Source organism: Episyrphus balteatus, chromosome 2 (genome assembly GCF_945859705.1).
Source record: "Episyrphus balteatus chromosome 2, idEpiBalt1.1, whole genome shotgun sequence".
Lineage (NCBI taxonomy): Eukaryota > Metazoa > Arthropoda > Insecta > Diptera > Syrphidae > Episyrphus > Episyrphus balteatus.
In genome coordinates this window covers 128,521,843-128,538,847 of record NC_079135.1, presented here as the reverse complement: position 1 = coordinate 128,538,847, position 17,005 = coordinate 128,521,843, and the positions used below count along the sequence as shown (strand labels likewise).

At 32.9% G+C, this 17,005-nt stretch overlaps 2 protein-coding genes across 2 annotated transcripts in view; one reads left to right on the top strand and one right to left on the bottom strand.

The window, feature by feature from the left end:
* Window positions 1-17,005, bottom strand: part of LOC129908198 (dolichyl-diphosphooligosaccharide--protein glycosyltransferase 48 kDa subunit) — a 383,207-nt gene that overhangs the window by 344,915 nt on the left and 21,287 nt on the right. The gene's annotated exons all lie outside the window — the stretch shown is intronic.
* Window positions 4,763-5,923, top strand: LOC129909746 (uncharacterized). Its single transcript, XM_055986818.1, has one exon. It carries the CDS (start codon window positions 4,763-4,765, stop codon window positions 5,921-5,923), a length of 1,161 nt encoding a protein of 386 aa, XP_055842793.1.

Sequence of the window (17,005 nt, the reverse complement as noted above, 5' to 3'; positions counted from 1 at the left end):
TAATTAAATCGTTTTTTTTTTTAGTTTAATGCAGAGACTAGAAATAACAGTCAACCTTTATTTTCAATCAGTTTCTCTATTAGAGTTACCACATTACTTTAAATAGTTTCGGTTAAGGTTTGAGATTTATTTTTTTATTTTTTTTAAATATCTCTCAATTGTTGAGATTTTTACAAAAAAAATAAATGGAAAAGGTCAACCTTTAACTGTTTTTGCTGAAAATAAATCAAAAATGGTCAATTCAATGGAAAATTTCGAATATGTCAAGAATATTGCAAAAATAAATTGGAAAAGGATGTTTTTTCTAAGTTTATGTATTAAATAATGTATGAACTAAAAATAGAGGGAGCGGGTCATAATTCTGCTTGTCAAAATTCTGTACGACAAAATTCTGTAGGGTCAAAATACTGTAAGACCATAATTCTGTACATCATTATACTGTAAATACAAAATTCTGTACGTCAAAATACTGTATGAACAAAATACTGACTTGCAAAATTCTGTTTTGTAAAATTCTGTACGGCAAAATACTGTATGTCAAAATTCTGTAAAAATGCTGTAAAATTTATCGTTTTGATAATATTTTGAAATACAGAATTTTGATGTACAGAATTTTGAAATACAGTATTTTGACCACCCAGAATTTTGCTATACAAAATTTTGACTTTCAGAATTTTGTTCCTACAGCTGGACATATTGTCCAAGATCCGTCAGGATTTTTATGGGACAAGGGATTGGAATGTCCCCTCAATAGAACTGTTTAACCTGACGGTTTTTGAAATTGTTATTTTTCAAAGTTGTTCCAGGTTTTTCCCCGATATGTTCCAGAATGTTCCAAATTTTTTTTTGAAAAATGGGGGTTTTAGAGCCAAAAAACCGTTTTTGACCTTTTTTCGAAAATTTAAAAAGTGCGCGCGCACTTTTTTACATTATCAAAACGATATTTTTTACAGCATTTTTACAGAATTTTGAAATACAGAATTTTGATGTACAGAATTTTGAAATACAGAATTTTGATGTACAGAATTTTGAAATACAGTATTTTGACCAACCAGAATTTTGCTGTACAGAATTATGACTTTCAGAATTTTGCTCATACAGCATTTTGCACATACAGAATTTTGACATACAGCATTTTGGCATACAGTATTTTGAATACAGAACTTTGCAACATACAGAATTTCGACCCCAGCCCACTAAATAGACTCTCAAAATTCCTTACACCCAAGATTATATCTCTTTTCGTTTAAAGTAAAATCTGAAGACGATAATGTGTTTTCCACTGTGATTTGAGTCGCTGCGCTGGGACGACAAGCACAACCAATGCAATTTCGAATATTTCAGGAGACCGATGTTCTAATATCTAGGTTAAAGCGTTCAGCTTCCAGAAGCGTTTTCGCTATATCTTCAAACGGCTATATCTCGAAATTTTGAAAAAAAAAAAAAAATGAAAAAAAATTTTTGATGCCAAAAGGTAGCGGGGGCTCTAACCTAAATTTGGGTACAACTCCCATTCCTGTAGGTGGACGCGTTTTCACACAGGGAGAACTTAAAGGTAAAAAAAAGTAAATGCCGATTCTGAAAAAATAGGCATGATGTGGCAGTTTAACATGGAAGATGATTTTTTTTTAAATCTGACAATGTGCAAAGCGTAGGCCCATGACACAAGCTATCATTTGGCATAACTCCCAAAAATTGCTCTTAAGCTGTTGAGCTTCCAAGAACGTTCAAAGATTCGGGGATTTTTCGAAAAAAAATTTTACCCCAACTTTCAAACGCGATTTTTACGGAATTTTGAAAAAAAAAATCCAAAAACCCGATTATAGCAGTATCGGGTAGCTGAGAATATAAGCTTTCATATGGCACCACTCCCATGTCTCTAGGAAAGGAATTTATACATTTGCAGATGAGATTTATTTTTTTTTCTCAGCGATAAATCTCACATAAAAAAATACAAAATAAAGGTTTCTCTCAGACCTTGACCGAAATTTTTCTTTTTTAAAAATAAAGGTTATTTTATGACCTTTATTGAAAATGGCGACAAATAAGAGTTATATTAAGGAACCTTTCAAAAGGTTGAGATTTATTTCTGATCTCTGGTTTAATGCCTAGTTCTTTGTTTTTCTTCATGATTTTTGGTTTGGCTTAAGAAATATTAATGGAACATTTTCTGGAATTTTATTTTTCGAAAAAGGGGGCATTTTCGAGTTGATACTCTTCCTGTAGAACACTGAAACTCACTCAAAATTATGTATGTATGGTTAAGTCTTTGATTTTAGAAAAGCAAAAATTTGGAAAATAATAGGTAATTGGAAAAGTTTTTTTTTAGTTTTTTGCAAAAAAAGTTTCGAAAGCTATATCTTTAAAAATACAAATTTTAGGACCTCAATTTTTTGGAACAATGGTTAGAACATTTTTTGAAAGTTATAAAAAAATACAAAAACTTAATAAATCAAAAAAAGGGGGACTAAAATTGTTTTGTTTTTTCCCCCTAACTTTCAAAATATTGATCTAAGAGGTCCAAAAATTTGGAACATTGTTCGGAACAACTTTTTAAACTTTTTAAATTTTCGAAAAAAGGCTGGCTAGGTCAAAAACGGTTTTTTGGCTCTAAAACCCCCATTAAAAAAAAAAAAATTTGAAACATTCTGGAACATATCGGGGAAAAACCTGGAACAACTTTGAAAAATAACAATTTCAAAAACCGTCAGGTTAAACAGTTCTATTGAGGGGACATTCCAATCCCTTGTCCCATAAAAATCCTGCCGGATCTTGGACAATATGTCCAGCTGAGTGATAGGAACTACTGATGACTATGCGACTACTCATGCTCTCCGGTCGTAATAGGGTAAGCGGGGGTACATTTGACACCGGGGCACTTTTGACTTTGCGTTTTTCGGTATGATCGTGCCCTTAATTAACAATAGTTTGGATGAAGAAAGAAGCTTAGTTTGATTTAAAGAAATTTTGCGAAATTTTGCAGTCTTTCATTAACTTTTCGCGGAGTACCACGTGTTTTCTGTATTTCTGATCTTATTTTTGACCACCAGTATGTAAGCGATTTCTGAACCTAATAAAAAGTTTTTTCAATGCTGAATCAATATTTTGATAGCACTATGCTTCAAGTTAAGTAAATTAAAACCAGCTTTGTAAAAAATAGTATTAGTTATTGAAAAAAAAAAGAAAAACAGTTATGAAGCTCCTTCGGGGCACCTTTGACTTTTGCAATTGGGGCACATTTTTAAGTTGATTTTGGGGAATTATTTATTTAATAAATTTTTTAAAAGTAAATCGACATCGATTAATTTTGATTAAGATTTAAATGGAGAGATTTTTTGAAATATTTTATGGTTTTTTGTTTTTTCTTCTTCTTTTTAGAAAATAAATTGTTTGATTTATTTTTTTCGTTATATTGTTGAGTAGATTGTTTAAAACCAAAAATGTATTTTTTTCTAATTAAATAATAGACGAGTAAGATCCGCTGAAAGTTTTAAAAATGTAATGCACACGATGTGGGGTTTAATCCCCGGGATCGGGGCACTTTTGACAAAATGACTTTTTCTAGAAAACATAATTTTTTTAAATGTTGTAATGTTCTTCAAAACATTGGAAAACATTAACAGTTTTCGAAAATACAGACCTTTAAAAACTAAGTGTCAAATGTACCCCCTTCTCCCCTATAGGTTATCTTGTAACTCTTATCTCTAGACCTTCATATTAAAAATCAGATGTCTTACAGAAATCTTTCGGTCCTGTCGATAAAACATACTAAGTAATATCGGATATATTTTTGAGACCCACGGAAGAGGTTATTCCAAAAAGAGACTTCGACACGTGCTCAAAAAATGGATTTCTCTGCACATTTTATTAACATCTATTAAGTTGCTTTTTTAATAAGCAATACTTAACTTATGGATACATTGTGATACCAATGTTCGGAAATGTTAAATATTATTATGCATGTAGTCATGCACGTTTCATGCAATTTGCATTTAATTGGATTCATAACTAAACTCTAATAAGCCTCTGTGAATTTTTGATGGACTTGGAATGTTGCCAAATAGCCTTTTAATTTTTTTTTTTTTTTATTAAATAAATTAATTATCTACCCACGCAATCAGCTAAAGAGTTTATAAAGCAAAGAATCTTCAAATAATTTTGACAGTGCAATTTATTATTCCTTACCTTGAAGTTACTCCCAATAAAGATGGTATTGTGGAATTTGTTTTTGTTCTTATTTTTATTATTGAAACCTTTTTCGGTAATGTCAAATAAATTTGGATTAACTGAACTCATCGAAAAAGTGTTTCAAGAAAACAACTATCCTGCATTGTGTTTTGTCGAAATGGACAGAGAATTTTTAAGTGATTTTGTAAAAACCCATCCACAAAAATCGGTGATGATTGTCGAATATACCAATCGAATTAAATTTCAAAAACTTGAAAATATGGCTAATATCGTTTTGGTAATACGAATTTCTGCAGAAAACTCCTTACAATTCGATAATTTAATTTCAATTCTGACGATTCGAAGGTTTGTTATAATTTCCACGGACAGTATTGACAATCTCAAAAACTATTTCAAATATTTTTACGAAAATAAGTTCTCAAGAATTTTTGGAAACATCGATGATAAATCTTATGCATATTTTCCCTTCGAATTTGATGAAAATCAAGTCAAACTAATTTCTAACAATGAAGTACTTCCAAATTCTTGGCGAGATTTAAATGGCTATAGCATTCGAACAGTTTCTCGACAAGAAATGCCAAAAATATTTTCGAACTTAGATAAGAAGGGAAATACACGATTTACTGGAACTTTTGGTGAACAATTCGAACAATTCATCAGAAGGCACAATGCAACTTTTACTGTTACCAACCTCGATGAAAATGCGACATTAGCCCTCGAACTAACAAGGAACAATGAAATCGACATAAATATGTTAATAGTTCAAAACATGGAAAATGTATCGTTCAGTCCATCTTTGAGTTTGCTGAAATATTCCATTGTGATGGTTCGAAATGATTTTGTTAATCCAGCTGAATATTTTGTGAGACCCTTTTCTAGCGGCGTATGGATTTGTATTATAGGAACAATAGCCTACATAACCTTAGTCGATATAATTTTGAAGGCTTTAACCAATTCAAAAACAGATGTTTGGACCAGTTTTAGTCAAGTATTTCTCATTTTACTAGACCAGGGTCCTGAACAACCAACTACTTACGCCTATCGGCTGTATGCTCAAGTCTCAGTGTTTGCTTTTATTATTAGCAACATCTACGTAATCTACTTGTCATCGTTTTTAACAGTCTTCATTCCGGTAAAACAGTATGACACAATCCAAGAATTAGTGGACAACAATATTCCAGTTTTAATTATTGATCATCAATTTGAATCTTTAAAAGAGTTCAATACTGTCTATCCAAAAGTCTTGGATAAAATTATTAAGCCAGTTAGCACTCCAGAATATGATAGTTACGTATATCCCAGAGTCAATCCCAATTATGCATTAGCACTTTATAAAGATGGAATAACTGTTCTTGAAAAAATTCAAGCTCTTGGACAGAGACCAATATTTCATGTTTGCAAAGAAGATATTGTAAAATATTATGTTGGATTTTTGATGCCACAATATTCACCATTTAAAGAGTATTTGGATCAAATGATTGTTGAAATAGCTGAAACTGGTTTGCTAGAAAAATGGGAATCGGATTTTCCTGCATTTCTTATCAATAACGTAATGAAAAGATGGGAAAAATTTGACTATGACTATGATGGGGATGTGCATAAGCCATTGCAATTGCAGCATTTGGTATTTCCTGCTTGTTGTTTAGCTGTGGGATTGGCGTTGTCAATTGTAGTGTTTGTTGGTGAACATTTGTGGTTTTATTTTAAGAATAGGGAAATTAAAAAAAATTATTGAATATTGTTACTAGTATCTATTTAATTTGTTAGTTTTTTTTTTTTTTAGATTTGTAATCATTTTTTTTGTTCATTTAAATATAATTCACATTCAATAATAATATAAGATAAATTTTTAGTTGAAACAACAATTATTCATTAAAAAAATGAGAGCTTTCTTAAAATACTTATTTAAAATAATTGTTTTTTTGTTTGCCCTTAAGATTTTGAAAAACAATATTTTTTGAACCGTTATTGGGTATCTGTCTTCGTTTAAAGAATTTTAAGGAAAATTTTTGTACGAAAAATTTGTATAACTTTAATTTAATTGTAGCTTTGAGCTATTTTTAAAACCTTGAGGCTTTTATTTATAAACGTTGCTTAAATTTAATCAACTGCTTAAATTTTGAAAAATGTGTTCAAAAATCATGTTTGCTATTGTCTAATAGCTGCCAAACTTGTGTTTAGGTATAGATTGTGTTAACCTCGAATAGTGTGTTATTTATTTGTATTAAATAAAGCATACTTCCCACTTTTTGAAAAAAAGTTAAGCAGTGTCTAAGTAGACTAAAATCTAATAAATATAACTGTGAATATTTAATAAAGTGTTCGGGATACAAATTTAGGGTTTGAGCCAAAAATTATGCTTTGAAAAGATACAATTACTGAAAAAAATAAAAAAAGATATATTTTTCCAAATTACTCCATTGTCTTCAGAAAACTAGAAGTGCTTTTTTTGAATTTAAAATTGAAATAAAAAATGATTTACAGAAGGTAGGTAGATAGTAGATACCTACAAAATTAATGTTTGGTCAACAAACAAGAATTAAACTTGAGATGGACATTTTTTGATTCCACTACAAAGTGCCCGCCAAAGTAATAGACTTGAAAAAGCCTTGTGGAGAGACCCATATGGTGACCCTTGAAAAAGTACCTACTTGTTTACTAGCAACAAAACCATATTTATTGTCTTGACCCGCTGAAATGAAAGTTGACAGAAGATGACATCCGTGTTTATAAATGGTCTCAAAAGATCAACTACACAGTCCTGCAGGTGATTTGAAATAGAAGTATTATTAATTTGTATTAAGGTTTTTTTGGGGGCCCAACATCTTTATTTTGTTCGGACCCAATTAATATATGGACTTTATGTGTTTAGCCAACTAGGAAGTACGCGAAAAAGCCACAAGTTTGTTTCCTGGTGATTCTTGTTATTTAGATAAGTATCTTAAGTAAAAATTCCGGACCTGAGTGAACATAAGATCTTTTTTCTTTTTTTTTTTTATTTTAATTTTTTGCAAATTTCTTCAACATGTTTATATACATTGTTGAAAGAATGTTGCATATTAAAAATTTGTATACCTAAGTGTTTTAAATTCCTTCCTTACAAGCAAATCAAACCACTTCTTAAAATTTTTAATATGCAGCATTATTATAGCTTATCGTGTTGACGTAATTTACAAAAAATTCTTTGAGCCGTTTTTGAGAAATCTTGAAAAAAGTGTAATAAACGTCAAAGATACTAAAAAATGGATTTTCTTTTAGATTTTTTTGTAGTTCAAGAATATATGTATTTTTGATAATTTCTTTAAAATCGATGAAGTCGTAAATGAGATAATTTGAGAATAATCAAAGAATCAGACGCAAAGTCCAAATGCAAGAATTTGACTATGATACAGGGCGAGTAAGTTTTATAGACAAAAATCTGAAAAAAATTATAGGATTTTATTTATTTATTGGGAGACGATTGAGCGGATATCTGCATTCATTCAGCCATAGAAAAACTCTATTTCAGTGTAACCAGTTTCCGGAGCTTGCATCAATCTATTATTTGCATTCTAAAAGATTTGGTTCCATAATATTTTAATCGAACCCCTTGTCCTTGGGAATCGATTTTTCCAGATCATTGAGCTTTTCAATAAAATAAAATCGAAAGTTTCGTAAAAAATGTAATCAACGAAAACTATTTAACCATTCAAACGTTGTCGTTTGACATAAATACTTGTTAAATGAATTCTAACTTCTATTAACCATGCTTTGGTCTTATAACTTGGCCAATTCAAACACGTGTTCCCCTTCTCTATATTGCGTGCTATAAACCATATCGTGTGAAACTGATACTTTTCTGATCGATCCTTGCGTGTCTCTTGTCTAGCAAATTATAAATAAAAACAAAAAACTTGTCCTGCAACACTTTTTTTTGTACCATTCTGTCACAAGTAGTGCATCTCAACTTGGTAAATATTTAACTTTCATTTTTTATCCGAGGTGACATTTTTCTAAGCTTCTAACTAAGACTGAGCGAGTGTCCAAATAACAACTCGTCAAGATTATTTTACAAATGTCACATCGAACTGTCACTAAGTAGGTAATGTTCCACACTTTGTGGCTAGCTTTTATACCAGCGAGCCGTTAATCTGTTGCAACATACAACGCAACAGCGTGGAGAATTTTAATTACGTTTACGTTACGAGACAACCATCAGCATCACCTCTCACAGTTGAATTAAGTTGGTTTTTCTGTAGGTAATAAATGTATCCAGATTCCAACCAAGTCCGTATTATAAACTCTGGGGAAATAGTAATTATATAGTTTTGACTCGAGAGAGACAGAGAGAGAAAGATATAATATTAGGAGAGACATCTGTGGGGACGACAACGATTAATTGACCAGCTAATCGGGCACTGCACTTCGTTTAAGTTAATAATTGACTTTATGTCGGTTATAATTGTCTGCGATAGACAAACGGTGCAGTGGCAGTGAGCGGTCAGGCGGCAGTAGCGCGAGAAATATAACTGCACACGGCAGTTCAGGTGCAATTGCATACACAAAATGGTCTCGCGTCACACCCGTAAATGATTTCTTACTAACTCCGATTCATCGTTTCCCTCCCGTCTCGAGTTATGTCAATTAAACAGGGGTGGATTGAGGTATGGGGAGCCTTTTGGTCATAACTTAAAAAAATTGGAAGCTAATAAAAGTGTGTCTCCCAAGGCCCGTTTCAAAGCGCCAGACTTAAATCTACATTTGCCTCTCAAATAACAATTTTGATTCTATAAAGCCTTACAAAAGCAATTGTTTAACATCTGTAAAGCTTTATAGAAGCAAATTTTTTAGTTGAGTACCCCTAAAATTCTCTGAACAACAGAACGTTCTTAATGATATTGCGCAAGCTTCCACGACTGGTAAGTTCCATTTATCAGCCATCATGAGGCCCGTAAAGAAACGGGGGGCCCCTTTGACACTTACCATTTTATTACTAGTGGATTGATAAAATCCAACCCTGTGATTTGTCGTTAAATTTCATTGCAACATCACGAAGCATGATTACGGTCACGAATGGAACAACAACCAAACAGGACACGGGACGAAACCGACAAGTGCTTGTAATAACCCATTGCAAGTGATCTGTAATTGCAGATATTTGGCTGGGCTAACGTGTCGTTTTTATCGATGAACATTAATGTGGGTAATTACAGCCCAGAAAATGAAGAAGATACTCGACTCAATTTCGAGTGTTTTACACTCTTGAATTATTGACAGTGTGGTGGCGGAGGGAGAAAGAGGGCGAGATTTTGTTGGGTGGATTGCAAAGAGAGGTTATAATGGTTTTAGCTTTGGTGGTAGCTCTCTGTCAATTGTCGCAGCTCCCCAGGGGACCTGCCACTCGTGCAGCAAACCGTATATATCTACATTGCCCAAGGCCTATGACAAATATGAGGGTTTTAATATTTAATATGTTTTTGCTGGCCACTGTGGATGAATGGGATAATTATACACTTAATTCTCGAACTCACTGCATCTCGACTCGACGATTTAATTGCATTTTGGAGAATGCAACGCGTCGTATAGTGGTTTGCCACAAAGTGCAAGAGTGGAGATTAAATAATAATATCATTCATCAGACGCACGCATTTCATTGTGGTGAGGTATTAATATTTTTTTTTTTTTTTTTTGAGGAATAAAAACGTTTAAAAGATTGACGCATCGCTTAGTTTAATCATAAAATTTGTTATTTTTCTTAATAAATTTTTGTCTCTTAAGAAAAAGGGGTTAGTTTCACTTTGGTGTTGAACAGTTGGATAATTCCTTTTTTACATTTGGAGTACCTGTTAGTACTTAATTACAATGATATTTCGATGTTTTACTTTGCATTGATGCTCAAAAAAAAGGTACTGCCTTTTTTCGAGAATTTATTTCTTAAAAGCTCTGCTAAGCTATCAATGGAATCGTTTATTTTTAAAAGGTGGTAGGCAGAGGCGGCGCTAGACCAAAATGAGGCGTGTGCGGGAGTAAATTTGCGGGGCCTCTAGGAAAATGATTTTGGACTATCATTTTGAAAAATATTCCGTCCAAGTTCAAGTTCAAAATTGTTATAACAAACTTAAAGGTGTTTCATTTCAATGTAGATGAAAAACAAAATGCACGACTCGATCTCACGAACTTGTTCATAAATTACAAATTGTTTTAATTTTTAAAACTTTTTATACAAAATAAGATTTGTTAAATTCAATTTATAAGTTCAAGTGACCTCAACTCCAAAAGCTTATAAAGCGTTTCGCCCAGGTACGACAGTGGGCTCATCAGTTAGATCTGTCGTACCCTTACTGAGACATACATTTTCTAAGTGTCTGAATTTAAACAAATTCCCTTAGAATATTAAAATTCACAGTATATTCATGCTTAACTCTCCACGAACACCACCAAAAATAGGACTTTAGCCAAAAACTATTGTTTAGCGCTTCTAACCTTAAAACGGTCTGCATGACAAAACTGCCAGACTTTCACCCGGAAGACCTCTGAATTTTGATTGCTGACAATATCACCTTTAATTTGACACCAATATCGTCTTTTAACTCTATGAGATGCACAATGCACTTTACCACGCCAATCGTGCCAGGATGCGGACGGGAAGACCTGTGGTTTTCGTAACTACTAATAGGTACCCGTCTTTCACTTCCCATTTGAAATTTTCTTTAGCTCGATGAGTTGAACGTTTCTGCAGTGGTCGTCCGCTCTAATACGTACATATCAGAAAAAAAATTAATTCGTTCTTCAAAGAATTTTTTTTTTATCTATACAAAATATTTTTAAAATCATTAAAATACAAGGAAAAATTAGACAAAAGGTGTTATGCAAATGTTATTATTAATTGTGCCCCTTATTATGAAAGTGGACTAAGTCACTTTTTGCATTGTTTGAAGAAAAACTTACATAATAATTTTCGTATAACGATTTAATTATATTTCTTTTATGACATCACTAGAGGAGCAATAAAGAAGTTTATTTACTGAAAATGAAAAACGCTCCTAACTTTAAAACAGGCTGCATGACCTAAGTTCCAATTTCTAATTTAAAAGAAATCTGGTTTTCAAAAGTAGACATTATTAGCTTTAATTTGAGATTAAATTTGCCTTTTAACTCCATAAGTTCAAAGGGGCACAGCGTATTATATGAGACTTTTTCCTGAATTATTCGTAGTTTTGCATATACTTTGGGTCGTTGTTAAGAATCTATCAAGCTTTTTCCAAAACACCATTTTGTATTTTAATGCTAACGACTCTTATTTTTATTTTATTGTGAAATAATTCCTTAACTGTCGACCAACATACCAAAAAACAAGACTTTATGAAAAAACGCACTTCCATTGCTTCTTACCTCAAAACAGGCTGTTTTATGAAACTGACAACCTTTGACCCGGAAAACATCTGAATTTGAGAAGAAGATGGCATTACCTTTAATTTGACACCAATATCGTCTTTAAGCACAATGCACTTTACCACGTTTCTGCAGTGGCTGCAGTGCCTCACAAAATCTTGAATAAATTTGAGCAATTTGATTTATTAAGGCGAATTTGTATAGAAAAAAAAATCAAAATCGTTAGAAACCGTTATAAACATTTTTCGGAAAAAAAAACTATTTTAAGTGAATTTGGTATGAAATTTTGCAGAAATTATTTATCTACGTTCCAAATTTCAGAAAAAATTAAATTTAAAATTTTCTAAAATTTGACTATTTAAATAAAAAATAAAAATCAAACTTTCTTCATCAAAATATAGAAACTAATAAAAACTAACACTTGATTGCTTTTTTCATAGTCATTTTTGAGTAAATTCTACTTTTCTAAAATTGTATATTTATTTTATAATGTAAAAATTCTTGTTTTCGCCAGTTTGTTCTCGGCTTCTTTTTTGGAATATAAAAATATCAATTAAATCACCATCTCATCTTATTGTTGGCAAAACGCAAATAACTGCACTTCTTTATTTGACGGTTCTAAGAATGTGGTTAAGCTAGTCTCACGTTAGTTTTAAAATTTGAAAATTGACAATTTTCAAACAACCTGTAATATCGCAGAGTGCCATTGCTATATTAAATTGAAATACAAAATATAGGAAGAAGGAAATAAATCCGGGATTTGTTTCTTTCTTTAAACTATTGTTTTTTAAAATCACATGTTTTTGATTTCTATAAAAAACAAGTTTCTTTTTCTTTTCCTGGGCTTACCGGTGCAATGGTTAACTTTTGAGTACAAGAAGAAGAGACCGGAAAAAACAAGGGGCTTTACCTGCTAGATGCAGAAAGATATATTCAAAAAGTTGTGCGATTATATTCTACGTTTTCCGACCTATTGTTTGTTCTTTTCTCATCATCTAGTAGGAAGTTTTTCAATGAAGTTATAATGACTAATGGGAATTGTTTTTGTTTTTTTTTTAGCTCATTACGTTTTAAATTAAATTGGGAATCTTAGATCTTTAGATAATCCACGTTGCTTGGTTAACTTAATATGTGCTTCACTTGAGAAAAAAAAGTTAAACAATAATCTTATATTGTTTAATTTTCTTTTTCTTGCCAAAAAAACAAATATTTTTTCTTTCGTACTTTTGCAAAAAGTGTCCAATCATCTCAATGCAGTTATGGAAATCGAGTGGAAACAGGCCAATTTCAATTACTTTTTTGTTTGATTGTTATAAATTTATTATTACCGAGACATTTTCATTTGGCTCTCGCGGGGCCCCACCAAGCGCGGGGCCGTGTGCGGGGGCACACTCCGCACACCCCTTCCGCCGCCTCTGGAGGTAGGTCCACTCTATAAAACTTTTCAGGATAAAACAAAAAACTGGATTGTTGCTTAGTAAAGATACGGAGAACCCAAAGGCCAACATAAAACCGTTGATACCTAAATTTGGCCAAAAATCTTTTCAAAATAAACGATTCAATTATTTTGTTGCTTTTTTGAAACTTGAAAATCTTTAGAACAACTGTTTTTGAGAAAATTGCAATAATTCGAAAATTTTGTATGGGATATATATTTTCTAAGCGAGATATTAAAAAACAAAAAAAAAAAACAACCTTGAATATTACGAAAAAATCATCTGTACCAAATTTCAATAAAATCCGTCGACCCCTTTAGGCTGCAGCCGTCCGACCGACGGACGTCATGACGAAAACCACTTTCTCGTAATGTTAGTTTTGATTAAAACCTCGAATTTTTTTTTAAACGAAACCAATACTTGCCCTATAGAGTAAAAATCAAATAAATATAGCAGAAAAAAAGTCAAAAACAAAAAATTTCGTTGTGATCTAAATTATTAAGAGAGTTTCTGACATTTTGGGCACACATCCCCAATATTATTTTTAATCCAAAAAAGTTTCGGGTTACTCAAATTATCTCAATTTTAACGGTGTTAAAAAGTAAACTAAACTATTTCATAGACACCAAATTTTCACAATCTTGGTCTTTATGATTTTTCTTCTAAAGAAAAAAAGATGGAGGATTAAGGAAGGCTTTTCTTAAAATGCTTTCAGCCCTCACCCAAAAGTTTCTACAAAGTTTCGAAAAAATTTCTGAATATTTCAGAAATTTCTATTTACAATTTCTAAAAAAGAAAAAAATTTAAAAATTCAACTTTTTTTAAAATTTTGACCGTTGCATATGAAATTGGGTCTTACTTTAGCGCAATATTGAGTAACAAAAAAACTAATCGAGCTACAAAATAAAGGTTTTTGGATTTCGTCTTAATCTAGGTTACTTCAAATTTCTGCAAAAAAAAAATTTTTAATTTCGCATTTTTTTGGACAATTAGCTACAATTAATGAGATTAATTTTTTTTTTGATTCCGCCACAAATTGTCCGCCAAAGTAAGGGACTTGAAATAATCGGGCGCAGAGTCATAATAACCTACCCGTGTGATCCGATGTAAAGCTGTTAAAATTTATAATATTTTTCTAAAAAATATCCACTGTGGTTCAAATCACTAATAGATTATTTGATCTAGGGCACTTGAGATAATTACCCATACGAATTTAAAATGAGATATTTCCACAGACTCTATTGTGAATAGGTCACATCACTTAAGTCACTTCATTTCCTAGCTTATTTAGTACTCTATGAATAGGTAACATATCATCTTTCAAATCTTTTACTTTTTTAGAACTTGTCGAACATTGTACACTTCTTGGATCTTAAAAAAAAAATGGTTCATAATATTTTGAAATTTTTCCAGCTTTCCGCACAAAAAATCGAATATTTAACCCTTATCCTTACATTGGACCATCTTAGCAGAACCATGTTTGTTTTTTGGTCAAGTGTAACGTTTTGCATTTTAACAGGATACCGAAAAATGTTATTCCACTTACAATAGGTAAAATCAATTAACAATAATTTTTTTTTACCGACTTTCTCTTACCTATCGTTCCAGGACACACTACAAGTTTTCACACCGTTCAGATAGAACCTAAACTATTCTGGCTTTTAAGGTCTAATCTCTTAGCACACACACCACCTCTCTCTCTCTCTCCCTCTGCCAATAGCTGTGTTGCAATAGGAAATTAAAATTCAAATCCGCTTGTCTAATTGTCCCACTTTTCGGCTCTGGCAAAGCCATATACAGCTCGCTGGTATCCTAAATTTAAACGCCAGGCACGGTCCAAAAGTCGCCACAATAATATACTACAACTGTTCCTGCTGCAGCTGCCGCAATAAGGATTATGGCCTATGTGTCGATTGGATGGCGCGTTTCCAGAACTTCCCGAATGAGCTGCGATGTTAATAGTATATCAGCCCCTTCCTCTACTGTCCCAAGAGAAAACATTTGGAAAAAGCATTTGGAATCGAACGAGAATACTTTTGTCTAATTACTATCGCTCCATGTAGCTTACAACAATAATTAACATGGTCCCACCTTCAGCCCAGCACATTCCACCCAGGAGAACTGCTCTGCTCTGTTATTCTGGGATTGAGGCACACATAAAGCTGATCATTAGCTTCCTCCATGTTTTTGGCACTTGTTTCAATGTTGTTTTTCGGCCTGGCTATGTGTGTCGTTCGATTTTCCGCCGCCGCCGTTACCGCCAACGAATTTAAATTGAAATTTCCATTTTGCAAGAGAAAATCCACCACACACCGTCAAGCCCCCTCCAATCTCATCCCCAAAACCTACAGACCCCCCTTGTTCATTCAAAAAACGACTATTGGATCACTTAATTCTGTGAATTCCCATGAGGGCGGGTGGGGGCGTTCTCATCGTCGTCGTCGTCAACGTTGGTATTGGCGATTCGGCTCCTCGAAATGATGATGATGACAGAGCAGAAAGTCGTTTACGCGTTTAACAGCGAAATTATGGAAAGCTCTCCATAATCAAATTAGAATTATGTTCGATGGGATGTTATTTTGAAACAACGGTTAAGTGCCACAAAATGGCGAATGCTCGCGAATCGTAGAGGATAGAGAGGATGCGAAAAAGCGACGAGGCGGTGGTGGTGATAGATTTAAGGCCTAATTGAAACAACAATGGAATACATTTACGGATTTGCACGCTGCAATGAAGATATTTTATGCGGGACACTCTATTATGTCCTTGGGATTGGGAACGGGATATAATGGAATTTGCACATTTCATCAAAGTTGCGCTGCCATTGTGTGAGTTTTTTGTAGGGAAAAATATGGACAGAATTGGCGGCAGCGACTGGTAATTTTGGGATTATTTTTGTTTGAAAATTATGACACGACCAACGCAATGGCTAGCGACAAGAGAATTAACTAATGGAGAAATTTTAAAACAAGGACCAGACTTTCGGATAAAGAAATTTAGGGGACTTTAGGGATTGGATTTGTTTGTTTTGAATCAGCTTAATCCGTTTGCGGGGGTTTTGGAAGTTTGTTTTTAATCAAGGCTTGTCATAGTCATAGTCAGAGTAATAGAGTCATTGAGTTCTAGAGTCATAAACCTACCGAGTCATATAGTCATAAGGTCATAAAGTTACCGAGTCATAGATTCATAAAGTCATAGAGTCATAAAGCTACCGAGTCATAGAGTCATAGAGCCAAGAGGTCATAAAGTTACCGAGTCATAGAGTCATACATTCATAAAGTCATAGAGTCATAAAGTTACCGAGTCATAGAGCCGTAAGGTCATAAAGTTACCAAGTCAAAGAGTCATACATTCATAAAGTCATAGAGTCATAAAGTTACCGAGTCATAGAGAAATAGTGTCATAAAGTTACCGAGTCATAGAGCCATAGAGCCATAGAGTCATAAAGTTACCAAGTCATAGAGTTATAGAGTCATAAAGTTACCGAGTCATAGTCGTAGAGTGTAGAGTCATAGGATCAAAAAATCATAGAATCACAGTCATATATTGAAACTAGGGCAATAACGTGCGACCAAATCATGCATTTTATTTAACTACAGCTTTTAACTTTTAGTCACAGTCAAAATTTCAATCCCAGTCACTTTCAAAAACCTTCAATTTCTACGAAAACAAAATTCCCATACAAATCAAGCAACAAAAAAAAAAATATATAAAAAAAAATATTGTCACCAATCACCGTCATGTTGACCATAACTCATTCATACCCGTACTCGTACCTCATCAGTGCTTCAAGTTGCAAAATTTATTTGCAATCGCATCGACAAAATCTCGCATGTGTCTTTGGCAAAAATCACGACACAGTCATTACGCTTTCACAGACTAGCAATTATTTGACACTCAAAGGTGTCGTTTAGCGAGTAGTTGCCGATGTCATCAAAGTGAAAGTGAGAATGTCTGGACTTGTGACATGCTACATGTTGGTAAGGTTTGGTACCAAAACCTACACCATG